This window comes from Artibeus jamaicensis, unplaced genomic scaffold (genome assembly GCF_021234435.1).
Source record: "Artibeus jamaicensis isolate MK-2021 breed Jamaican fruit bat unplaced genomic scaffold, CSHL_Jam_final contig_515, whole genome shotgun sequence".
Lineage (NCBI taxonomy): Eukaryota > Metazoa > Chordata > Mammalia > Chiroptera > Phyllostomidae > Artibeus > Artibeus jamaicensis.
In genome coordinates, this window is record NW_026521869.1 from 3,127,045 (window position 1) to 3,153,400 (window position 26,356).

The 26,356-nt window shown below is 37.5% G+C and overlaps 1 protein-coding gene across 28 annotated transcripts in view; it reads right to left on the minus strand.

Moving 5' to 3' along the window:
- SEC31A (SEC31 homolog A, COPII coat complex component) overlaps positions 1 to 26,356 on the minus strand; it is an 83,454-nt gene that overhangs the window by 11,863 nt on the left and 45,235 nt on the right. For 16 of the 28 annotated variants that reach the window (XM_053668890.1, XM_053668884.1, XM_053668881.1 and 13 more), the window contains 9 exons: positions 23,149 to 23,224; positions 22,563 to 22,741; positions 20,289 to 20,415; positions 17,537 to 17,682; positions 16,162 to 16,335; positions 13,131 to 13,304; positions 10,753 to 10,845; positions 9,956 to 10,082; positions 7,585 to 7,923 (listed from right to left, as the gene is read on the minus strand). In XM_053668890.1, the coding sequence (XP_053524865.1) occupies positions 7,585 to 7,923; positions 9,956 to 10,082; positions 10,753 to 10,845; positions 13,131 to 13,304; positions 16,162 to 16,335; positions 17,537 to 17,682; positions 20,289 to 20,415; positions 22,563 to 22,741; positions 23,149 to 23,224 (1,435 nt within the window). The remainder of the gene's footprint in view (positions 1 to 7,584; positions 7,924 to 9,955; positions 10,083 to 10,752; positions 10,846 to 13,130; positions 13,305 to 16,161; positions 16,336 to 17,536; positions 17,683 to 20,288; positions 20,416 to 22,562; positions 22,742 to 23,148; positions 23,225 to 26,356) is intronic. The other 12 variants (XM_053668898.1, XM_053668896.1, XM_053668893.1 and 9 more) reach the window with 5 other exon arrangements.

The following is a 26,356-nucleotide window of genomic DNA, read 5'->3' on the forward strand; positions in this document are numbered from 1 at the left end:
TGTTGATGCTGCTGGTCAAAATGAGATTTCTACACTGGGCCATAGAGGTCAGAACTGCACTTGTTAAAGATATGCGTATCAACCAATCTTAACAAGGTGGTACCACTTCACTGATGAATTTGGGAGACCCCAAGTGTCTGAATTTTGGAGAAACTGTAATTTCTGGAGTCAAACAATGAATATGAGTATACATGAGAACAGGCTCAGTTAATATGTTACCATCTTATATGGCCTTTTCCATAAAAGTGTAAGGATTTACAGACTGTTGAGGACAAGTCTTCCAGAAATCACTACTTCTTTTAAGGGAACTGGTTTTTGGCAGTAGACGAAGAAACAAGGCTGAAAACTATTCAGGGTTAGGCAAATATCCAGGCTTAGGCCAGGCCCAACCTCAAATCAAAAGCATGTAGTGGAGGTTCGTCATATGCACATATAACTTATGGGAATTCAACTCAACTATCTTTACTTGGGTAGAGAGGAACTAAGACAATATAGCAATTTATGACAGAGTTCAACTCAGTCTGAGCTCTACTCAAAGAGCACAAACCTCAAAGAAATTGTGAGGTGGAAGAGGTAATCCCATAGCTTGAAACCTCACACACTATGTGGAGTTTACGAATAGATAGATGCTCTGCTACCCAATATGGCTCCTAAACACAAACCAACTTTTTCACCAAAGGCCTGACTGCAGAAAGGAGTGATCAAATCTAACTGACTGTAAGTGACTTCCTATTTTTGCCTTAAATAATGACTTTATAACCTAACACCCCCTGAAAGATATGACCTCATAGTACAGTAGTTAATAAACTCCTGCGAGTTGTGCGTGCCCCATAAGAGAGGACTGAAATGATCTGCAATTACTGATGTACTTCCTAGTACTAGACTTCAGCTTCTGGGCTAAGGGGTAGATATATTACAAACCTAAAGGTACTGAAAATAGCTTGACCTTAACCTCTTTTTTCAGGAAGTGGTCCCAACAACATGCACTTCTCCCCTGTCCAATGAGACTCAAGAGCAAAAGATGAAAGCAGTTTTTTCTCTAACCTTCCACAGCAATGACTTAAGCCCTGGTTATTAAATTAAAGCCTGAGGATGGATTATGGCCAAGATGGAGGCATAGGTGGAAACACTGTACCTCCTCGCACAACCAAATTTAAGGACAACAAAGATTTAGAAACAAAAACACAACGAAAACAGACAGAAAATTGAATTGTACCGAAGTCCAACAATGAACCATTCATCCAGACCAGCAAGAGGGGCGGAGTCAGCAGCTAATAGAGAGGGGTCACGGGTGGAAAAATCGGTGGGACAGACCCAGGCCCCAAGGGCGGCTGGCAGATCCCAGGTGTCAGGTGGCAAAGGGCAGACCCAGTGAGGGCACAAGGTGGCTGGCTGACTGCAGTCACACATTCACATGCAGATAAACCAGGCAAAGGAATGGGCAGTGAGAAAGACTGTGCAACCCAGGGCCCTAGAGACGGGAAATAAAGCCTAAAAGCACCAACTGGAAAAACGAAAGGAGGGGAACGGTGGGGGAGGGGGTGTGCAAAGTGGAGGGGAATGAAGGGGGGAATAGATCAACTGTAATGGCATAACCAATAAAATATATTAAAAAAATAAATAAAATTTAAAAAAAAAAGGAGGAACAACTTCAAAAAAAAAAACTTTTGGGGATCAAGGTGCTGGGAGAGGCTCCCAGGCTCAGAGAGTTCACTGGAGAGACCCACAGGGTTCTAGAGGGTGCACAAGCCCACACATCCAGGAACCAGCACCAGAAGGGCCCAATTTGCTTGTGGGAAGCGGCAGAGGGGACCAAAATCCAAGAGAGAGCAAAACAAATGCCACTGCTCCCTTTCTGACTCCGCCCCCACATACGGCATCACAACCCCGCAACTGGGTTGCCCCACCCTGATGAACACCTAAGGCTCCGCCCCTTATACATAACAGGTGCAACCTGACCAAAACATTATGGCTCAAGCAGAAGAATAGCTCAAAGCCCCAGAGCCAATACTTCTAAGCAACCATGAGATAACCAACCTATCAGACGCACAGTTCAAAACACTGGTGATCAGGATGCTCACAGAACTGGTTGACTTTAGTCACAAATTAGATGAAAAAACAAAGGCTACACTAAGTGAAATGAAGCAAAATGCACAGGAAACCAATAGTGATAGAATAAACTGAGACTAAAGTCAATCGAGTGGACCAGAAAGAAGAAAGAAATGACCAAACAGAAAAGAATGAAGAAATAAGAATTGAAAAAAAGGAGGAGGCTCAGGAACCTCTAGGACATCTTTAAATGTTCCAACTTCCAAATTATAGGGGTACCAGAAGGGGAAGAGGAAGATAAACCAATGAAAAACATATTTGAACAAATAATAAAGGAGAACTTCCCCAATCTGGCAAAGGCAATAGACTTCCAGGAAATCCAGGAAGCTCAGAGAGTCCCAAAGAAGTTGGAACCACGGAGGAACACACCAAGGCACATCATAATTACATTAGCCAAACTTGTATGACTATTTCCTTCATTGGGTTGAGGTAGTTTTACATCATTATTTTTTCAAATAAGTTTTCAATTCCTTATTCTCTCTCTGCTCCTTCCAGACCCCTATGACACAAATGTTGGTACACTCAAAGTTACCCAGAGGCTCCTTATACTATCTCCATTTTTTTGGTTCTATTTATTTTATTTTTTTAATAATTAATTTTATTTAGTTATTTTTCAAGTACAGTTTTTTGTCTATTTTTCCCATCCCAGCCTCCCCCGCCTGAAGAGGCCCATACTGAGGCACATCAAAATTAAAATGGTAAAGGTTAAAAGACAAAGAGAAAAGCTTAAAAATTATAAGAGAAAAGCAGCTTATTACCTACAAGAGAGCTTCTATAAGACTGTCAGCTGATTTCTCAACAGAAACTTTGTAGGCCATAAGGGACTAGCATGAAATGCTAGATGAAAATGAGGAAACTACAACCAAGATTATTGTATCCGGCCATGCTACCATTCAGTATCACAGGAGTTAAAGAGCTTCCCAGACAATAAAAAGCTAAGGAACTTCAACACCACTAAAGCAGTATTATAAAACAAACAAGCAAGCAGAAAAAAAAAAAAAAAAAACCAAAGACACTGAAATAGAGAACAAGGGGACAGCGACCAGAGGGGAGAGGGAAGGGAAGTTAAGGGGAAAAAGGGGGAGGGATTTGGGAGGAACAAATAGGAAGGACACAGGGACGAGAACTAAGGGGGGTGGAAATGGGAGGGAGGTGGGGAGCAAGGGGTGGGGGAGGCTGGGATGGGAAAAATAGACAAAAAAACTGTACTTGAAAAATAACTAAATAAAATTAAAAAAAATTACATTAGCCAAGATTAAAATGACAGAGAGAATCCTAGAAGCAGCAAGAGATAAAGGGACAGTCACCTACAAAGGTGTTCCTATCAGACTGTCAGCTGATTTCTCAAAAGACACCTTACAGGCAAGAAGGGGCTGGAAAGAAGTATTGTGAGTCATGAAATCCAAAGACCTACATCCAAGATTGCTCTATGCAGCAAAGCTTTCATTTAGAATGGAAGGGCAGATAAAGCACTTCTCAGATAAGGTCAAGTTCAAGGTCAAGTTAGAGTCTTTCAAAATCCTACAGTGAAAACTTAATAAAAACTTAATCACCAAGCACTTATTATATGAAATGTTAAAGGGACTTATCTAAGAAAAAGAAGATAAAAAATATGAACAGTGAAAGGACAGCAAACTCACAGTTATTAAGAACCACCCCTAAAACAAGCAAACTAAGGACAGCTAGATCAGGAGCAGAGCCACAGAAATGGAGATCACATAGAGGGTTAGCAACAGGGGAGTGGGAGGAGGAGAAGGGGGGCAAAGGTACAGAGAATAAGTAGCATAGACGGTAGGTAGAAAACAGACGGGGGGAGGGCAAGAATAGTATGGGAAATGTAGAAGCTAAAGAACTTGTGACACATGGACATGAACTAAAGGGGGGACGTGGGGGAGGGGGGTTGCAGGATGGGGGGGAATGAAGGGGGGAAATGGGACAACTGTAATGGCATAATCAATAAAACATATTAAAAATATTATTTTGAGTAAAATTCCAAGGTCTTCATATTTGAAAGTGCTCACCCTAACTAACACACACACACATGAGAGATTAAAAAAAAAAAGTGGCCAGTATTGTCCCACTTATCCTAGAGTTAACACAGGGAAATCTTCCTGCTTGTCTTGCCACCACTGAACCAACACTGCACTACCCTAATGCCGGCTGTTACCACATTACTCCTAGAAGTAGAAAGGCCTGTTTTCCTCTCCACTGACTCTGCCATGGTGCCCACAATCTATGTTGTAGGACCACCTTCAGATTAGCCTTCTGCAAGTACCAATTCAATCATGCCTATGACCAGGTTCAAACTCCTTCATAAGAACTTTTCTTTTTACCATAAGAAGTAGAAAATTCTTGCACAGATATTTAAGGCTTTCCAAAATTTGGCCCAAGTACAAATTTTATATTCCAACTTATAACAAAGCTATGTGCTGTTCACTAGAATTGCACTGTCTTTTTCCACCTCCATACTTCTGTCTGGAATAATCTTTTTTTTTTTTTAAGAATTTTATTTATTTACCTTTAGAGGGGAAGGGAAGGAGAGAGAGAGAGAGAGAGAAATATCAATGTATGGTTGCTTCTGGTGCACCCCTTGCTGGGAACTGGCCCCTGCTGGGAACTGGCCTGCAACCCACGAATGTGCCCGGACTGGGAATAGAACTGGGATTGTCTGGTTCGCGGGCCCGCACTCAATCCACTGAGCTACACCAGCCAGGGCTGGAAATAATCTTGATTATAGACCAAAGAGACCCTCATTAAGGATTTACTAAATTAAAAAACAAAAAAGAATTTACTGAATGAATGTTATGATTGCAACATTAGTTTCTGAGTATGGGCACATTACTTTGTGATTCATTAATACTGAGAAGGCTTGACTGAAAAACCTAAGTTTCTGTCAAGAATCATCCATTGGACAAGCAGAATTCTTAAATCCTATAGATAACCATGATATGATCTAAGACACAATAGAATAAAGATAAAATTTTCAGTCACAATCCTTTATATCACAACCTAAGCAAAAATTTTAGGAAGTCAAAAGTAAAATATGATAAAGCTGTAACTGTTAATTAAAATATACAGGATTATTAACATGCAAGTGGCAACAAAGCAGCTAGTTTAGTGCATGCCAATTACAGCATGAAAAAGTTTGTTTGACGGCCTCTTAATAGTCACTCTGTTTCTCAGCCAGGTTAGAACATTCTGTTACTCTGTATATAAGCAAACATTTTACCTCACAGCCAAATGCACTTTTGCTGAAGAAGAAAGAGATACCCATGCAAATATTTAACTTAGATAATGCAGTAACAAACACCTAAAACTGTTGCTAAGTGATTTTTCTAATTCTAACACTGATACCTATTCTATCATATTAGGACTATACTCTATGATAAATAAGAATGAATAGGGCTTTGAAGACTGAGAGACCTAGGTTTGTATTTCAACTTGGAATTACCACAGTATAACTGTAAGAACATAATACAATTCCTAGAAAAGTCAACTTTCCTCATGTCGATTTTTTTAAATATAATTTTTCCTATTTCTCATGGCTGTGGGAACTAAATAACAAAATACTTGTCAAGTGCTGGTACATGTCCAATGAATGTTCAATAAATGATCATTGACTTCCCTGCACCATCTTTTCAGTAGGAGTTTACTCGAATCCATCTTTCATTCACAAAGTCTAGTATCCAACTATTCAGTGAAACAATGTTCATACAGTTTCATTCATTCAGATTTTAGAAGGTAATTTTTTTAAAGATTTTATTTATTTTAGACAAAGGGGAAGGGCAGGAGGAAGAGAGGAAGAGATACCTCAATGTGTGGTTGTCTCTCACGTACTCCTCTCCAGGGTGCAGGGGGTAGACCTGGCCAGCAACTCAGGCATGTGCCCTGACTGGGAATCGAATCAGTGACCCCCCTGATTCACAGGTTGGTGCTTAATCCACTGAGCCACACCAGCCAGGCTTTAAAATGTAATTTTAAAAACTCTACACCTGAATTAGCACTCCTTGCTGAAATATCTGTATTGAATATTCTAGAAATCCTATTTGTGCTGTAAAAGATGATACATATTGTCTGTGAATATGTGTGTGATTTTTGGTACTTTGGATTTTAATATATATCAAAGAAGAAAGGAGGAGATATGTGTGTAGTTCTGGATCCATAAGGCTTTATTAGAAAAAATTTTCCTTGACTCTTTTTTTTAAATAAATGTTTTTAGTAAATAAAGCTAATAATCAGCATATAAAAAAGAAAATATACTGGACTCCTCAGGAGCAACTTCAGTATTGGGAGCAAAGCAACACTCACGTATCTTTTTGCCCCTCTAGTTCAAAACCATCAGTCATAATCTGAAAGCCAAACTATTTTCAAATACCAAAATGTACAGAACTCTAATTTTCATGTAGGGTTTTGTGTAACCACAGCTAATTTTGCAGTCACTGTCCCTCAATAGTTTTAATGTACTAATACATTAATTCCCTTCATAAGCTTGTAAGTGGGAACATTATTATTGTGAGGAAACTGATGCTTAAAGAAATTAGGTAACTTAATCAAGGTCATGTAACTAGAAAGCAGTGAAGCTGGGACAAACCCAGAAAGCTTAATTTCAAAGTCTACGTTTTAACCACTGTGTTAGTGGTTTTTAACTCTGACTCACTGATCCCTTTTTATAGCACATGCTTTTAAGACTTTTTTACTATCCAAAAATGAAAATCAGATGTAACCTACCCCCAAATGAACATAATGCTCTAATTGTAACATGAGAATAAAATTAATAAAATGCGTATTTCACTATAAAACAATGTAAAACTATAATTTTTAATTATGAATTTCAGGCACAACTATAGTACTAGACAACAACAACAAAAAACATGCCTAGAAATTGCCAAAATGTTTCAGAGGATGCTTGGTATTGCCCTAGTGGAGAACTAGAACAATACTGCGCAATGACTTTCTGCTGTATTAGCAATTCTGTCACTTTTGTTCTCTTACTTTTTTCCTTTAGATAAGCATATCTCCTCACTTTCCAAATAAATATACTTATAAAATCTGTACAATCTCACTAAGACTCCATACTGTTTAACCTCCATGAATGAGTTTAAGATACAAGTAATTTTAAAAATTGTAAACTTCGCAGTGAGGCATAGAGCATAGTTTTACTCTGGTAAAGATACAAGTGTCAATCAGATCTGGTTCCAACCACCACTGATCTTGTCAATTAACTTCTCACCCCTCACTTGAAATTCAATGCAGATTGTATGCTCTTACCCTTTTGAAGCTCTAAAGCTTTCCTCATTTAGTAACTAAATTCATTATGGGAAAAACCACCCTTTTAGAAAGTTTTAAAATTTGTTATAAAAACTTAACCAACACTTCACATTATCCAGTACACAAACAAATAATTCCCTTCTTTCCACCCAGGTATTCATGAAAAATAAAGGAGGAAGCCAAACCGAATCCTTCTCAAGCTCAGACCTGTTCTTTGGGACGCAGGCAGCTCACTGGCAGCAGGCAGTGTACCTGTTGTTCCAGGAGGCAGTGCATAAGCTGAAGATGGTGGAGCTCCTGGTCCGCCATGCTGGAAGGATGCTCCAGAGGAAGGGGGTGGGGGGAAAGAGGCAGAAGGGCTGGAGGCAGGTGGAGAGACCTGGTGCTGTGCTGCATACAGCTGAGACTGCCCAGAATAGGAAGAAGCAGAAGATATGTAAGGGGTGTTAGGGTAAGTGTTTGAAGCAGAAGGAGCAACAGGCTGCTGAGGTTGATACGTTGCTGACCCCCCTGTTCCGAAGGAATACGGCTGGGCTGGTTGATAAGCTACACCAAGGAGAAGAAACAGAAATTTTCATTAATTACAAGTTTATTCGGACAGCAACAGAAAATCACTTATCTCATTCTATGAAAAATGTTTTTATCATTCTTTTAACAATAAATTACAAACAAACATAAACACTTATATGTTATGCTTTTCAATGCTCTGATGCCCTAAACATACTAAAAGTCACTGAATCTCATATTTGAAACCTGCCATCTCCACATTGCTGTGGGCTATGAAAATCTCTGAAACACCAGACCCAAGGATTGTAAGACTGACTCTTTTTTATACTAGACTTTCCAGAGGAATCATTTTCTAAAGTATATAAATGTCTAATCACTATGCTGTATACCTGAAACATAATACTGTGTACCAACTGTAATTCAGAGGTAAATTTAAAAAGTAAAATCCATTAAAAAAAGATTGAGACATCCTGTTCCTGAGAAAAGACTGCAGTGACATCTACTAGCCACCAGATGAAACCATGGAGGAATTACAGATTCAAAGAGAAATTACACATCCTTTAGTTAAAGGGAGTTTGGTGGCAGCATAAGATCTCCCCCACCACAAGAACTGTAGCATAAGCACTATCGTAATGAATCAAATGTCTTCTACAACATTTAGTAAAATTATCAGCTACTCAAATTCTGAGTTTGAGTATAGTTCCAAATTAATGATCAACTTTCTATGATCCCCGACAAAACAATTACTATATGTTTCATATTATATAGTTGGTTAGTAAGTAATGAGGCAGCCAACTAATATTTTAATGTGATGAACTGAACTCGGATTATAGATCTTAATACCGTCACATTCTGTACGACCAGGGGTAGGTATGAACCTCTACACAGTGAATCCAGTAGAACCACACCTCATTCTACTCTGAAGACAGCACTTTCACACTGAGCACTTGAATTAAGTCGTATCATATTTGTATTCATGTTAAGTACAAACATCCACTTTAGTACAGAACATGCTCATTAAGATTACTTCTTAGTAGGCAATGACCTATTATTTTTATACTTGTTTACTCATATAATATTCCCCTTTGAGATTTCTGTTTTGTTCTTCATTTAAATTTTAAAACAGTAGTGATATTTTACTCTCCAACAGCAAATTTTTTTTTAAGATTTTACTTATTTATCTTTAGAGGGGAAGGGGGGAAGGAGAGAAGGAGAGAAACATCAATGTATGGTTGCCTTCTGTGCGTCCCCTGCTGAGAACTGGCCTGCAGGGAACCGGCCTACAACCCGGGCATGTGCCCTGACCGGGAATCGAACCACGATCGTGTGGTTCGCAGGCCCGAGCTCAATCCACTGAGCTACACCAGCCAGGACCCAACAGCAAATATTTTCTGGGGGAAAAAAGGCACTGGTGTATATATGTTATTATTATACATTTATCAAAATTCACAGAAAGTACAACACCAAGAGTGAACCCTAAAGCATGAACTCTGGATGATAATGATGTGTCAGTGTAGGCTCAACGACTGTGACAGATGTACCACTGAGGTGCAGAATGTCAACAGTGTGGGAGGTTTGCATAGAGGGGCAGGTGATATATTGTAACTTTCTGTACTTTCCCATTCAGTTTTGCTGTAAACATAAAGCTGCTCTAAAAAATATAAAACCTCTTTCTTAAAAAATAAGTGGAAAACAACAACAAATGTCCCTTGGAACCATTCTTCCAAAAATGATTTGTGTCATCTTGCCTGAAGGAAAACAGTATGCACCAAGTAATTTCAAAAATTCTATTTTTTTTTTAGAACAAATCATGGGCTGACTCTCTTTATTATGTCTTAGTAAAGACTCAGGAACAGGAGCCAAGTGTTCTGAATGGACTGACAGAAGTATTTGTTAGCGTGGTGATTCAGGATGCTATCTAAGGAAACCATGTTTCTCCATAGCAAGGATTTGGGCCCTATGTACACTGGTTCTTTCCTTACTTGTTAAATTAATTAGATCATGGCTTTGGAGCCTCAAAGTAAATAGTTACCACACTGGACAAGGCATGCTGCTTGGTCACACTACTTACGTTGTGGCTGTGGATAAGGTGGTACCTGGGTGTGCATATGACCAGGAGATGTGGAAAGCGGAGCTGCGGCAACATTTGGATTAATATTTCCGTGCATCAAGAAACCTGGAGGTGGAGGATTTTCTCCCTAGGAAATGAGAATATAGTAAAAGGAAAATTCATCAAGAATCTTATATGATGGATTTATAATCTCCAAAATGGAATTCTATTAAAAAATAATTTATTATATAAGAAACACTGCATTTTGCACATTCTTTTTTCGTCAGAGCACATTTTCTGAAAAACACATTCTGAGTGATTTAAAAATCAGACAGGTTGAAAGTAATAATTGCAATGAATAACCACAGGTGCTAATAGCCTCATAAAATAGTGTCAATGATATTTATAAGTCACCAGGATTTTTCATCTCTACTAAATTCCATCCACAATTCCCCAAGTATAAATGCCACAAGGGAAGGTTGCTTCTCTTCAATTTCTGCAATGCTCAAAAATAAAAATTAAAAAAGTAGAAAGAAAATTAAAAAAAAAGAAAATCTTCAGTGAAATCAGATTTAAACCATTGTTAGAACCTTGGTTGATGTTTTTCTCGCTCAAATCAATTTAGAACTGCAAAGGAGGAGAAAGGGATAATTAAAATAAATTAACTGTGCTAATGGCTTCTTGCATCCTAAAAGCACTCAAATGCAATAAGCAGATGGAGAGATGGTGAAGAGGAACCTTAGTAAAGGGGATAGAGAATAACTATATATATTTAGGTGAGCAGAATTCTGCTCAAAGAGGAATAATGAAGGATATACCTGTGTGTCAGAGGGAGAGGCTGCAGGTGGATGGCTGGGAAGGGCGGTAGGAGTTTTGTTACTCCAGGTAGTGACAGTAGGGGCAATTCTAACCTGAATTGAACAAAGAAACATCAATCACAGAAAATAAAAAATGAAAATGTTAAAAGAAGAAAAAAACCCAAAAGGCATTAACAGCCATATGCAAAGCAAAATGTTAAAGGGCAGCAAGACGGCATATTAGTCAGGCAATTGCTTTCAAGGTAGCTGGGATTCCAAAAGAAAAGTACACATTCACAATAAAATAAGGGGAGGGAGGCAGTAGAAAAAAATCAATATGAAAACCTAAATCAAAGCATGAAGAACAATACCATTTAAGTGTCAAGAATAAGAGGGAAAGCTAGGTCCTGTAAGTAGGGAAGGAAAGAAGAAACTGAGAAAAAAAGTAACTGATTAAAAAGTTATTCTAAAGCATTAATAGTATTCATGCTACTAATAGTTCTGTAAACATATTGCTATAAGTTCCTTTTTCTAAATTTCATTAGAGCCATGAAAAAAAAATTAGTCCTACATGAGGCTTAGAATCATACAGAGAACATCAAAGAATCTCCAGTCTAATCCTCACCCTATACCAACGAGAAAACCAAGGCCCTGAGATATAAAGTGGTTTGCTGAGGTCCATTCAACTCAATAGTGAAGGAAGCTAGGACTCATTCAGGTCTCCTGACTCCCAGGCCAGTCAGTGTCTGCTACACTATGTTGCTTACCCTGAAGTCCAGAGGTTTAAAATTTTTTTAAGCCATCAAAGTCTTTTTGTCAAGTAAATTTTCATAGAAACTCCAAGACATAAATAGCAAGATGTGCTAACTGAAGTGGGAGTAGAACTCCTACAAATCTGGTCTCTCTTTCATTCCTTTACTCCTGCCTGTAAACCTTCCTTTAAGACCAGAAGCCACTGTCTTCATTCAGCATAGCGTAAGCTTTAATCAAGAAAATCATTGCTTAATTTATGGTTGAATCTGTCTTTCTTTTCTTAAAGCATGACACTGGTAAGCCAAAGTAAAACAAAAGTCTTCTGATGTTTTATGTTTTCCTAGAAAGAGAGAGATAAATCCAAAGGCGTGAAGAGCAAATGCTCCCTTCTCTCAATGTAGAGAATGCCTTACTATGTCAGTATCCCAAGAAACAGTGTGTGGTCCAACTCACGGTGCTTCAGAGTTGTAGCCTCAAACTGCCAATTAATTAGCCCCACAATGCTGAAAACTACAAATGCTGTCTTAAAACTCTGGTTGGTTGATTGACCTCTCCAACTCTCAGTTTTCCCAGCCATGACCTGATCTGCTCTACCTATGTCACAGACTTTCCAATTGTAGTTTAATCTCCATGAGAGTGGGAAATTTAATCTGTTTTGTTTACCAACATACCCCTAACATGTAGAATAAAGACGGGCAGTAAGGCTTTCAATAAATATTTGTCAAATGAATGAGAAAACTGTTAAAAGAGAGTACTGTAGATAGTTATATTCAAATGTAATCTATCCTGATTATGTACTAACCAAAAGTACAAAAGACCAAAAACCATGTTTTTTTTAGTTTTCATGATTTTATATTTACATTGCTACAATGAAATGTAAGAAAGAGCCTGTCAATTCTATCAGTAATTTGTTCTATTTTAAAATGAGCACAGTATCTGTTAACTTTGTTTTCAACCAGGACCATTTGTTACTTACAAAAATATACCTTTCCTTTAAGAATATCTATGTTATCTGATGATCTAGAAATACACCTCTACATGAAATAGTAAAAGACAACATGGGCCAATTTTTTGCCACTAAACATTTGGTAAGTTTAACTTAATAAATAAATTAATAAAACATATTTAATCATCTTCAAATTCCCCATAACTTCATAAACTTTTGGTCACTCACTTTTCTCCAAAAAGTGTATACTCTCAACTCTTTATCATGTTGATACAGAAGATATAATAATCCTACACTAATGATTCAGAGAAAAGTACTCAAAAAAAGACTATTTTCTAAAAATATTTTATAAAATTAACTATAGAATTGTTGCCACCACTTTACTTAAACTTTGTTAGATGAATCAAATTGTAGAAATTTCAAGAACAGATGCACATGCATTAAAAAGTTTGAGTTATGGAGAAATAAGAAATCTACCTGGAGAGCTTAGTTTGTATCTAAAATACAATCTATTAGACTAAAGGGATAATTTTTAAAGACATACATACCACTTTGAAGAATACAAAAAGCATAACTAACAAAACAATATGTTGTCTAGTTTTATCATAGCAGATAAGGTTTCTTACTCAACAAACTAAAACCACCAATTTGAACAGAAACACATAAAATGTTCCTACTTAATCTGGACCATATCACTCACATGGGGATAGTATTGTTGAGGTGCAACTCTTGGCATCTGAGTGTAGCCAGCAACTGGTCCAGGCCTGCCCTTGGGCAGCTGCTGCCTCTCATAAGGTACTTTGGGTGATTCCTGTCCTAGTACAGGCTCTCCTTGTGCTCTATAAAGTCTGTCACGAAGCTGCACAATATTTGGCTATACAAAGCAATGGAAGAAAACAACGCAAATTATTAAGAGTTCACCCAAATATATGACAGCATGTTGATTTTCTTATAGGAAGCTTGATCATTCATATATTTGTTTATATGCTGTGTATTCTACAACAGACCTTGGCACATTAGGTTTTGACATCATGGTTTCTAATACTCAAGACTGACACCAGAGGTCATGATATACAGTTTGACTTGCAATGTAACTGAGACAGTGATTTGAATTATGCCTACTACATGGTAGCATGCAAGATCAGTGTCACTTCTCATCACTGCTCTTTTGTTACTTTCTTGTAGTTGAGTAATGTTCACAAATCACAAAAGTAGTTAAAAAATATAACTTTGTTTCTTTGTAGGGAAAAAGGCCCCCCAAAGAGAATCAACTGCTAAAGATGGTGATGAAAGAAAATAATGATCTGAGAGTCAAAAATTAATCTAAAAAAGCATTTGAAATAAAAGAGTAAGATGTCAAACTCATAACAGCTAACCTGATATACAGTATGAGTTGACTATATACACGTTACAACAAAAAGAAAGCAATGTTGAAATGTTTCAGCAAAAATTCATTTTAATACCTTCAAAAATTAAATGTTTCTATAAATTCATATTTTAAATATTTCACGTATTCTTTTTTTTTTTATTTTATTTATTTATCTTTAGAAGGGAAGGGAAGGAGAGAAGGAGAGAAATATCAATGTATGGTTGCTTCTGGTGCATTCCCTGTTGGAACTGGCCTGCAACCCAAGCATGTGCCCTGACAGGGAATCAAACCGCAATCTTTTGGTTCACAGGCTCACACTCAATCCACTGAGCTACACCAGCCAGGGCATGAACATTTCAGGTTTTCTTTATTGTCTTTTAGGAGGATAATTGTATACTATAATGATATCAGAGTCTCAAAAAAAATCTAAGGTATACTGAGATACATAGGTGAAGTAACATCAAAATGATGATATTTGCACCCTGACCAGTGTGGCTCAATTGGTTGAGTGTCCTCCTGTGGAACAAAGGGTCACTGGTTAGACTCCCAGTCCATGCACATGTCTAGGCTGCAGGCCAGTCCCTGGTTGGGGTGTGAGAGGTAACTGACTGATGTTTCTCTTACCCACTGATTTTTCCCCCTTTTTCCTTCCCTCCTCCCTCTCTAAAAATAAATAAATAAAATCTTTAAAAAATATTATGACATCTGCATAAAGAATACTATTTAAAAGTCCAAAGAAAATCATAAAGAACAATGTGTAGGCAATGTATGTACTTATAAATGGTACTGAAAATAAAAGAGTTTAATTCTAAGGCTAGAAGATCTATGATTGAGTTGGTCTTAAAATAAAGACAATATAAGGGTCTTATGTATGAATAAAAATGAGACTTTATTAAGTAAAAAGTCATATAAAACTATTAAGCTAGCCCTGGCTGGTGTAGCTCAGTGGATTGAGTGGGGGCCTGCAAACCACATGATCACAGTTTGATTCCCAGTCAGGGCACATGCCTGGGTTGCAGGCCCGTTCCCAGCAGGGGACCCACAAGAGGCAACCACACATTGATACTTCTCTCCTTCTCTCCTTCCCTTCCTCTCTAAAGATAAATACATAAAAACCAAAAAAAAAAAAAAAAAAATGACTTTGTTAAAAAAAAAGTCGTAATTAAAAAAAAAACTATTAAGCTAAAGTCATCATAAAGACTAAGTTTCTATTCTACCCAATATGCTTAACACTTGAGAAAGATATGGGCTGTCTTCTACATGTAAGTATATATAAAACCAACTGGAGAATCAAAACTCCAAGGTCTTGGAACACAGCTGTGTTTACTCTATGAAATTTACTGATAATTCTCTAGAACAAACAAAATACTGAAAACAATTTTAACTAAAAAAAAAAACAAAACACACACACACAAAACACCAAACCCATAAGAACAGAATAAAGTTCACAATAAAAAGTATAGAACTAAAATACTTAGAAGGTTCAAAATTAAGTTCTGTCAGACACACAGTATAGATATAAATACCCGGTTTATGGAAAACTTTCCTCAGATCCCATCTTGACTCCACCCATGCCCCATGATGGGTTTTAGGTTTCTATCTTCTGTGCTCCCACAGTGCTACTGCCTCTACCATAGCACCCTGCAGTTGTGGAATCCTATGTTTGTTCGTCTACCATCATTCTGAGTTTGGAAATTCCCCCAGGGAAAAGATCCTGGCATTTTTTTTCCAAGATCTTGGAAAAAAATTGGCACTGTATACTCAGTTACTCACTGAATTGAATTAAAATCAAACCATGAAAAACCCTGAGTTTTATTACACACCAAATAAGGAAACTAAATTAGGAAGTAGTGTAGTTCTCTCTGCCTTGAATACTTAAAAAATAAACTTGCTCATAGATGGTGTCAGACTGATGGCATACAGAATGGACTTCTTTGCTAATATCTGGGATGGAACTTGTGGGAATTCTGACATAACAACCCACTAGTCTGATTAAGCATTAATACTTACAGCTTTTCAACAAAGAAGAGTCCTACAAAGGCCCCTGTACACAGAAGTAGCATCTGGCTTAAGAAACAAAATTAGTCCTTTTCCCATTTATTTCCTCAAATACTGTGACCCTCTGTACAAAGAGCTCTATCATACTACAAGAGCATACTATATCTTTGACACAGTTTTAAGGGCACTCCTAAAATGATCCTTGAAAAATTGTCAGACAAAATATTCACTTATACTCAGGTGACAGACATTCAACTGCTCCAAAACATTCCACCTACTAGCATGTGTGTTTAATACTGAGTGCTATCTACTGGGCTCACTTTACTCAGATATTAAAATAAGAAAGACAACCAAATATAATTACCTGGTTGGTGCTTTCAGGAAGAAAAGCCAAGGCTGCAGCAATACTGCCCTGGGCTGCCAACAAACTGGCATACTGACTCATCTTCTCAGCCAGAAGAACTCCTATAGTGTTAATGTCCATGGCTTGGGTGAGTTGTACAGCTTTTCGTAGGATGACGACTTTCTCAATCAGATCCTAAGTGAGAAAAAGAAAGGAAGTAAAAGAGAAAGATACCAATATCTGTATAAAAGGAAACAGGAAAATATAATTACTAAGATTTCCAAAACCTACTAAAAGTACAGTACCTATTATCTCTCTTAGAAAGGTCTGGAATAGTTTGCCACCATTTAAGTAACTGAAAAAGGAGGAAGAAGGTCTCTTACTCATGAATAGGGCACAGGTTACCACCCTCTCCTAAACATCCTTAAACTGCCAGATATCTGTGAGCTTAAAAGAGGCAAATATCCAAAGTGTCCAAAGGCAGAAAGTTGGGTTCTAGCAGGAACAGGAGAAACTATGAGTGAAAACATCATATTATCTATATTATAAAAATAGTACTACGAGGTGACCTACAAATGGGACTACTATTTCAACCCAAAGTTTCTCATATTGCTGTTCAATACCAATTCTTTCAACAATGGGGAGCTATGCTTCAGGTATAAAACACAAGAATATCCTACCTATTGCTCTTTATAAATACACAAATCCAAAAGTGTGAAACAAGTGTTTTCTCTCAGAAGCACATAGAAGGAAACCTGGATTTCCTACCAGATTTTCAGTTTCAACAGAGTAATCTTTAAAGCAACAAACCTCCTATAAACCTCTTTCCAGGAAAAAAAAAAGAAATGTTAGATTGAAATATCATGAGACACTGCTGATTAAATCCTTAGGGAAAAAATTTAAATAGATAATTACTCAGTGCCTGAAAATAATTTTTTACTTCTCGCTTGTCCACATATTAGTGCTACACGGGAATACACTGATCTCTTACTTTCACTTCCCCTTAACCATGAAGATTCTCTATCGGTACTGGGGACGCCTCCCATTGGTTACCCTGCATTGATTCTTTGCCCAAAACAGACAGGATCACTGGAGGCAGAGAGAGGAGCATGAAGAAAAAAGAGGTAAAGGGCTGTTTTCATGGCCTTGGTATCTACTTTCCCCAATTAAGTACCAAATCACAACCCTGACCTCATAAACTATTGCAACCCCTTTTCACTATAACATCACCTCAAACTTTGTCCCTCAAAATACAGCAATAAATATATATCATTATCTGGTAAAAAGAACTTCTAAAATGTAAATAACTAAGGGTAAAAGCAATGAACTAGAACCAATCAACTTCTAGACTATAAACAGGGTGACAGACAATTAAAAAGGTTTCAAAGATACTAACCTGAAGTGACAACGGGTTGCTTCTATCTTGAGCTTTAGTCCAACATGCAACTAATTTCTCTACATTGCCTGCACAAATATAGCAGAGACATGCCTGACTCTGCAGGGGGCTATCACCTTCACTTTCAAGCCTGGTTCCCAAAAGATCTACAGATCAAAAGAGAAACAAAATAAGATTATATCTAAGGCACTCTGTATGCGAAATTGTGAGCAGCCCAATAAAAATTTTCAAAAGTATAAACTTCACAACCAGTGAGTAGCAGGTAGAAAATCACTGTGCCATGTAAAGTCTCGGTAAATATTTGTCAAATGAAATAAAAGTGCATGACAAATCATATATAATAGACAAGACTCCAAGTGACAAGATTCTATACCTAGCTATAGAATGGATTTACATTAATTATATTAGGGGGAAAAAATGGAAACAATATTTGTACAGAAAAATCCTAATAAGCATCTAACTCCAATTCATCACATCAGATGCTTTTGTAAGCAGTAGTTTAAAATATGGCACAACTGTAATAAATATCAATGACAGCTAAGATTACTATAAATTATTTATAATAATAAAGTTGTTATCTTTTAATTTTCATATTCTTACAATACTTTCAAGTTGACAAATTGCTGTTCCTTCCACACTAAGCAGTCTAAAGTTTTCATTCTTACTGATAAATATTATTACTTAGTCACTAGTTTAGTCATGGCTTTCATGATAATTTCTACTCAAATGTTTAATTATTAATTTTTTTTAAAGATTTTAGAGTGAGGGAAAGGAAGGGAGAGACAGAGGGAAAGAAACATCGATGAGTGAGAGATAACATCAATCAGTTGCCTCTCACAGACCCCAACTGGGGAGTTGGCGCATAACCCAGGCCTGTCCCCTGACCTGGAATTGAACCAGCAATCTTTCAGTTTGGCACACAATGTGAAACCCACTAAGCCGCACAAGACAGGCTATAATTATTAATTTTATCAAGCTAATATTTATTAAGTGAGAGCTGATTATGTATCATTTTACATAAGAACAGACCAAGGCTTAGAACGCATTTTTGACTAGGCTGTACAGCTAGTAAGTGCCAGAAACAAGATTCTAAGTCTGGTCTGTCTGAAATCAAAATCATTAAACAGTATTATTAAAAATAATGATTAGATATGGAGAATTAATGTAGCTAATAATTCTGGAAAAAGCATTCAAATGAGAACTCCTTTTTCTTATTTGTGATTGGTAGGTTTATGAAAATTTCTTTTTTCCTCCAAGGTAAGATATTGTATTTTTTTTAAAAATCAGTACATGCATAATATAGTTTCAAAGAGGCCAAACTAAACACACATTTGTGATATATGAATTTCTATAATTTTAAAATATATTTTATTGATTATGCTATTACAGTTGTCCCAATTTTTCCCCTTTGTTGCTCTTTTTCCAGTACCCCACTCCACTCGAACAATAACCTAGGTTCATGTCATGAGTTGTGCATGACAAGTTCTTTGGCTACTCCATTACCTATACTGTTCTTAACATCCCTGTCTATTTTGTAAGCACCAATTTGTATTTCTTAATCCCTGGACCTTATCCTCTAGTCACCCTCTTCCCCCTCTAAACTGATAACCCTCCAAATGATGTCCATTCCTCCAACTGATGTACTGCCTGTTTGCTTAGTTTGTTTTTTAGATTCAATTGTTCATAATTGTGAATTTATTGCCATTTTAATGTTAAAGTTTTGATCTTTTTTATTATATAATTTCCTTTAGCATTTCATATAGTGGCTTGGTGATGATGTACTCCTTTAGTTTTTTGTTTGGGAAGCACTTTATCTGCCCCTCCATTCTAAATGACAACTTTGCTGGAGAGAATAATTTGTTGCAGAATAGGTTGTAGGTCCTTGTACAGAGAGGCTTTGACTCCCCATCTTAGTAATGTAGCCCACTGTAGAAAAGCTCACTTGTAAGTTGTATGGGGCAGAGCCTTTGATAATCGCCAGGGTGAGGGCAGCCTTTGTCACCACTCTGTGGCTCTGTGTGGGGAAGGGCTTGGAGAGGGGATAATGCCGCTGCCTGGTCTCCAGAGTTTTGCCCAGGAGGAAGCTGTCTCCCAGCACTTGCCTTTTTGCCAACTTCAATTTCTCCCCATATGCCACTGGTACCCTCTAGCTGTTGCCCCGATGCTGAATCCCGGAGGGGGTGAGTCTGCATAAGTCCTAAGTTAGTTGCAGTCCCTTTAAGAGGAGTCTCCTGAGAATTCTGCAGCTCCCACCCATACTGGTTTTTACAGCCAGAAGTTATGGGGACTTATCCTTCTGGTGCTGGAACCCTGAGCTGCATTGTCTGGGGCTGGGACCCCTTGATCCCAAGGTATCCCTCCTGATTTTCATCCTCCACACATGGATGTGTGACCAACTTCTGTGTCTCCACACCTCTCTGTGCCACTCCACATCTCTCCATGTCTCTGTGCACCACTCTGCATCTCTTGGCACCTCTCCACGTCTCTCCGCATCTCCACCCCTCCTACACATCTGGATGAATGTGGCTTCTTTAAATCCTTGGTTGTCAGACTGCCATATAGTCATGTTTTCTGACAATTCTGGGTGGTATCTGTTTTGTAGTCTATCTGTACTTTTGGTTGTAGTTGTGCGTGGAAAGAAGGAGTGTTTACCTAATGTCTCCATCTTGATAGGATTGAAAATTTCTAGTACTTGTCAATTTTATTTACAATGTACCATGCCAAATACATAATATAAAGCTCATTTTCTTACCACAAAGGCCTGAAAACTCATCAGGTTTAGCGTAAGTCAATACTGCGGCTAAAGCCTCTCTCCAATTTTTAAGGTCACAAGACTCAACAATCTCTTTCCAGTTCTTCATCACCACTGCAGTAATTAGCTTGGGAAAGAAAAAGGGGAATATTAAAAGTCTTTGGTATATTAATAATAACTAATTCTGGCTAATCTATCATATCTTTAAAAAACTTATCATTCATAATATTTCATGTAGAATAAATAGCAGCAAAGTGAAATATATCCTTGAACCAACTAACATAGAATGTGGTATTATTTTTCCTTTAAAAAATATCACAACACACTTTATAAAATTCTGAGAAGAAAAAGTATAAAGTGTTATCAAAACATTTAACAGAAAGTCATAACCTGGTCTGATGGATCAAGAACAACTTTCTAAGCATACAGACATTTGATACGAAGTCAGAATTAATTTCATCAAGGAGGAAAGAAAATATTCCAGGCCAAGGGAACACTAGGTACAAAGTCCCAAAAGAGAAAGGCACATGGAATGTGTGAGGAACTGAAAGGCGGCCAGAGTGGCTAAAAAATAATAGGGAAGAAAGTGAGAAGAGACAAGGCTGAGGAGACTGACAGCAACCAATGCTAAAAGGACTGAAATCTGAGACAACCTTTTTTTTTTAAAATGTGGATTTTTTTTTTTTTAAAGATTTTATTTACTTATCTTTAGAGGGGAAGGAGAAGGGAAGAGAAATATCAATGTATGGTTGCCTCTAGTGCATCCCCTGCTGGGAACTGGTCTGCAAGGAACTGGCCTGCAACCCAGGCATATGCCCTGACTGGGAATCGAATTGTGATCCTCTGGTTCGCAGGCCTGTGCTCAATCCACTGAGCTACACCAGCCAGGGCTCAAACAACGTTTATTAGAAGAAAATAATAACATCAAGCAGGGACTTAAAAATGTTTAGACCCTCTGCTCCAGAAATTCCTTTCCTAGGACTGTAACATGATTAAATAATTAGAAATTCTCACAGATCTTTAGGCATAACAAGGATCTTTATCACTAACTTTTCAGTACTAGGAAATATCAGAAACTACCTAAACACCCCCAAGTAAGGGAAAAAATATATCCTTACTATAGAATTTTGTAGACCAATTAAAATTTTTGTAAGAATCTTTAATAGTATGGGAAAATGTTTGTGATAATATTTATAAGCAAAACCACACACACATATATACATATATGATCCTGATTCTGTTTTTCAAAATTCTACAAATATACAGGAAGAAGTAGGGAAAGCTGGAGCCAATTTGAGATTGAGAGACACCAATCTGATGAAAGAATTAGAGGGTGTTAAATACTTATCTTTAAAATTTTCTAACCCTGGACAGTGTGGCTCATTTGGTTGGAGAATAGTCCCATACACTAAAAGGTTATGGGTTTGATTCCTGGTCAGGGCACATACTAGGTTGCGGGTTTGATCCCCAGTTGGGGAGCCTACGAGAGGCAGCCAAATCAATGTTTCTCACATCGATGTTTCTCTCTTTTTCCCCCTTCCTCTTTCTAAAAGCAATGAAAAATTGTCCTCAGGAGAGGATTAAAAAAATTTCTATATTCTATCTTTTTCACAATAAAAAAACATAAAAAGTATTATTGATTTTATTTTATTATTTTAAAAAATATGTATTTATTTTTAGAGAGAGGGGATGGGAAGGAGAAAGAGTGGGAAAGAAATATCAATGTGTGGTTACCTCTCATGTATCCCCCACTGGAGACCTGGCCTGCAACCCAGGCACGTGCCCTAAACAGGAATTGAACTGGCAACCCTTTGCTTCAGAGGCCTGTGCTCAATCCACTGAGCTACACCAGCCAGGGAGAACACTATTATTGATTTTATACATAAAGAAGAAAAATTGCCTGGCTAGATAGCTCCATTGGTCTGAGCGTTGTCCAGATATGCCAAGGTTGCGGTTCAATCCCCAATCAAACACATATAAGAGTCAACCAATAAATGTATAAATAAGTGGAACAACAAATTGATGTTTCTTTCTCTCTCTCTTCCTTCCCCTCTATAGCTCTCTTTCTAAAATCAATAAATTTAAAATTTTTTAAAAGAATAAAAATTGAAATAATCATGCCAAACTATGAACAATCACTATTTCTGGGTCAAGAAATTATGGATGGGTTTTTTTGGGTTGTTTTCTGTATTTCAGTCATTTATAATATAAGTGTATTGCTTTTATAATCAGATAAAAGTTACTGTTTGTTTATCTATTTTTAAAATAACATACCCTGGTAATTTTGCTTTGTGATTTTGCAAAGTATTTCTTCTGGGTTTGGGCCAAGAGTTCTTGTCCACCTGCTATGGCCAATATTATGGCATCAGCCATGCGGTTATCATGTAAACAAAGGTCAACAGCACTCTCAAAGTTACCCATCAACAAAGCCCGAGTTATTAAACCATCAATATCTGCAATAAAGATATAATACACCCAAGTCAAAGTTTTTGTTACAAGAAAAAATATTACACATATCAACTTTTATATACATACCCAAAGAAGAAAACAATTCTAATTTCTAATTATTACTTGTGATTAATTTTTAACAGAAGCTGTTGAGATCTGTGGAAAATCAAGTAAGACACCGCACTTTACAGACTGCTTAAAATGGAATAATAAAGATCATATAGTTTCTATTACATAGGTGCAAGAACATCCCACCATTTCTAAGACACTAATTACACATAACTAAATGATAACTGAGTTCTTCTTTTTCACCTTCTACAACCTGCAGCAAAATATTTCTAACTTAAACTTAAGAACTATATGCTTTGAAATGGTTAAAAAAACTAGAAGTAAAAAACCAACAGGCTCTTACCTCCATTGATGGAGATGTTAAATGGTCCTCCAGCTGAAGGTAGAAGTTCAAATTCTTGTTTTTCCTCTTTGATATGCTGAAGAAATGAAAGGGCAACAATTTAGTAGAATGAAACTGTGGAATAACTTACTGGCAAAACAAAATTTATACAAGAGTATTCACTTACTGACTAGATAACATGGCAAGTTAATCCAGACAGTGCTCAGATCCAAGTTTACCCTTAAGATCTACAACTTCCTTAAGGATTAACTCCAATTATACAATCATAAATAACAGCCAAGATCATCAGAAGTAATGTTAAACAAACTGAAATATACATATCCATTATTGGTAGCTCAGAAGTTATTGAAGCTGAACAACCATTGTTTTCTCAGATACCTCAACTAAGAGTAACTTGAAACATACAAAATATGAAAAAAATCACTTAGTACCCTTACCTAAATGCAAGGTAAACAGATTTGTTTATGAATATACTATGATTATAGATTTTGTGTTCTCTTCAATTAGCCATACCCAGAACAGATTAGTCTGATAAAAATATATACAGTTCTGATGTAAATTTCTGAGACTACGTGTTGAGAGTGAGTAAATATAAATTCAATAATTTTTTCCTTAGGAGAAAAGAAGTATAATGGAGGCACATACGCCTTCACTTATATGCATAAAATTTTTTTTAAAAGACAAAAATTAAAATATATCAGCCCTGACCAGCGTGGCTCCCTTGGTTGGGCGTCCTTCTGCCAAGTGTGAGGTTGCTGCTCGACTCTAGTCAGGGCACATGCCTGGGTTGCGGGTTTGATCCCTGGTTGGAGCACATAAGAGAGGCAGAGAGTTGATGTTTCTCTCTCACACTGATATTTCTCTCCCTCTCTTCCCCCATCCCTTCCCCTCTCTCTAAAATTAAACAAATAAAACCTTTAAAAATTGTTTTAAAACATATAAAAGATTACTGAGAAAATTTTAAAGGAAAGCATAGCTGTCTCATATGAGATAAAAGACCTATCTTCTGTACTTTTGTAACCTACATGCCTGAATGTAAAAGTGTCTAGTATTCAAAATCAGGGGCATTTTTGGATTGGGTAATTTTAGTGAAGAGCACAGCATGACATCATAGGTAAATAATGCTTAATTATAGTTAATATGGACAATTACAAGAGAATAACTATAACTTTAACTCTTTCCCCAACTAAAGAGCATTTAGAATTTAAAAACTTAAAAGAATATCAAAACTTAAATACTTCACATTAAGAAATAAAACAAGACTTCTAGTTAAGATGGTGGCATAGGCAGACATGGCTCTCCTCTTTACACAACTACATCAAAATTACAACTAAAAAATAGAATGGCCATCACTCAGAACCATCAGAAATCGCATTGAATGGAAGTCTAACAACTACAGAATTAAAGAAACCACATCCATACAGACTAGTAGGAGGGGCACAGATATGGAATGGGCTGGTGCCTCAACACGTGTGTGATGGAAAAAAATTAAAGAGGGATATCTTGAAAGTGAGGAGTCCCAGACCCAGACCTGGCCCTTCAGCCCAGACTTCTAGTGCTAGGAAGATAAATCCCCACAACTTAATTATAGCAAAAAAAAAAAAAAAAAAAAAAGCAGGGATTGAGTCTGTGGAGGAAACTGCTGGAACTTCAAGCAGTTCCTCTTGAAGAACCCCTCCCCCCACAGAGCTCGCAAGCTGGTGCCACATCTAAGACTCCATCAACCTGGATAACACTTTCTGACCTGCCTTGGAGATTCCTGAGAGATTCTGCCCCACCCAACTTATGGGCCCACCCAAGATGCTTTTCCATATGAATGGCTAGTTTTGGCTCATGCTTTACAACTTCTTAAAACAAATCCTCTCAAATAAACAACAGCTGGCCTCAGTAGGCCCCAGGTCTGGCACTGGTGGCAGCCAGTCTAGATTCACAGCTTGGCTTCACCAAGCCTGGGAAAAAGAGAAGCCATCTCAGATTGCTTTACAGCTCAGATAGGGTGGCCTTGTACAAAACACAGGTGGGAGCTGACCTTGTCCTGCAGTACCTGGGAAACCCCAGGGCCAGTGCACCCAGTGGATAGCTATAGACCATGCTGGAGCACCACCCTGCCCCTGTATAGCTGATCCTCCATAGAGGGCAAAGGTTGGTGGTCAGTGGTCACAGCAAATCCTTGCAGCTGACTGGTGTGGCTAAATCCCTCCCACCGATCTGCCAACAGCAACCAAGGCTCAACTATAAGAGGAGGGTGTACTCAGCCCACACAAAGGGTGCACCTCGAGTACCCAGCTTGGGTGATATGGGAGCCTATGCCACTGGACCTTACAGGACACCTACCTACATTAGGCCACACTACCAAGACACTGAGTCAAAGCAGCTCTACCTAATATATAGAAGCAAACACAGGAAACAAGGAAAAATGTTCTTTCATTTCTTTCAAATGAAAGAACAGATCAAAACTCCAGAAAAAGAACTAAACAAAAGGGAGATAAGCAATCAATCAGATGCAGAGTTCAAAACATTGGCTACAAGGATACTCAAGGAATTTAGTAAGGACCTCAACAGTATAAAAAAGACTGAGTCAGAAACAAATGATACACTAATTAAAATGAAAAATAATTTACAGGGAAAAATCAGCAGACTGGATGAAGCCGAGAATCAAATCAATGATTTGGACCACAAGGAAGAAAAAAACAATGAAACAGAACAAGAAGAAAAAAGAATTAAAAACAAGGACAGTATAAGAAGCCTCTGGGACAACTTCAAGAGATCCAACATTCACATCACAAGGGTGTCAGAAGGAGAAGAGGAAGAGCAAGAAATTGGAATAATTTGACAAAATAATGAAAGAAAAATTCTGTAATTTGGTGAATATACATGCAAGTCCAGCGAGCACAGAGAATCCCAAACAAGATGGACCCAAAGACACCCACTCCAAGACACATCATAATGAAAATGCCAAAGGTTAAAGATAAAGAGAATCTTTAAAAAGTAGTAAGAGAAAAGTAGGTAGTTACTTACAAGGAAGTTCCTATAAGACTGGCAAATTATTTTTCAAAAGAAACTTTTCAGGCTAAAAAGAACTGGCAAGAAATATTCAAAGTCGTAAAAAGCAGGGACCTACAGCCAATGATACAGGGTGCAGCCAGGGGGGGGCCCCCAAAAAAGATTTGGAATGGTGTCCAGAATTCAAAGTGTATAGGAATATTGG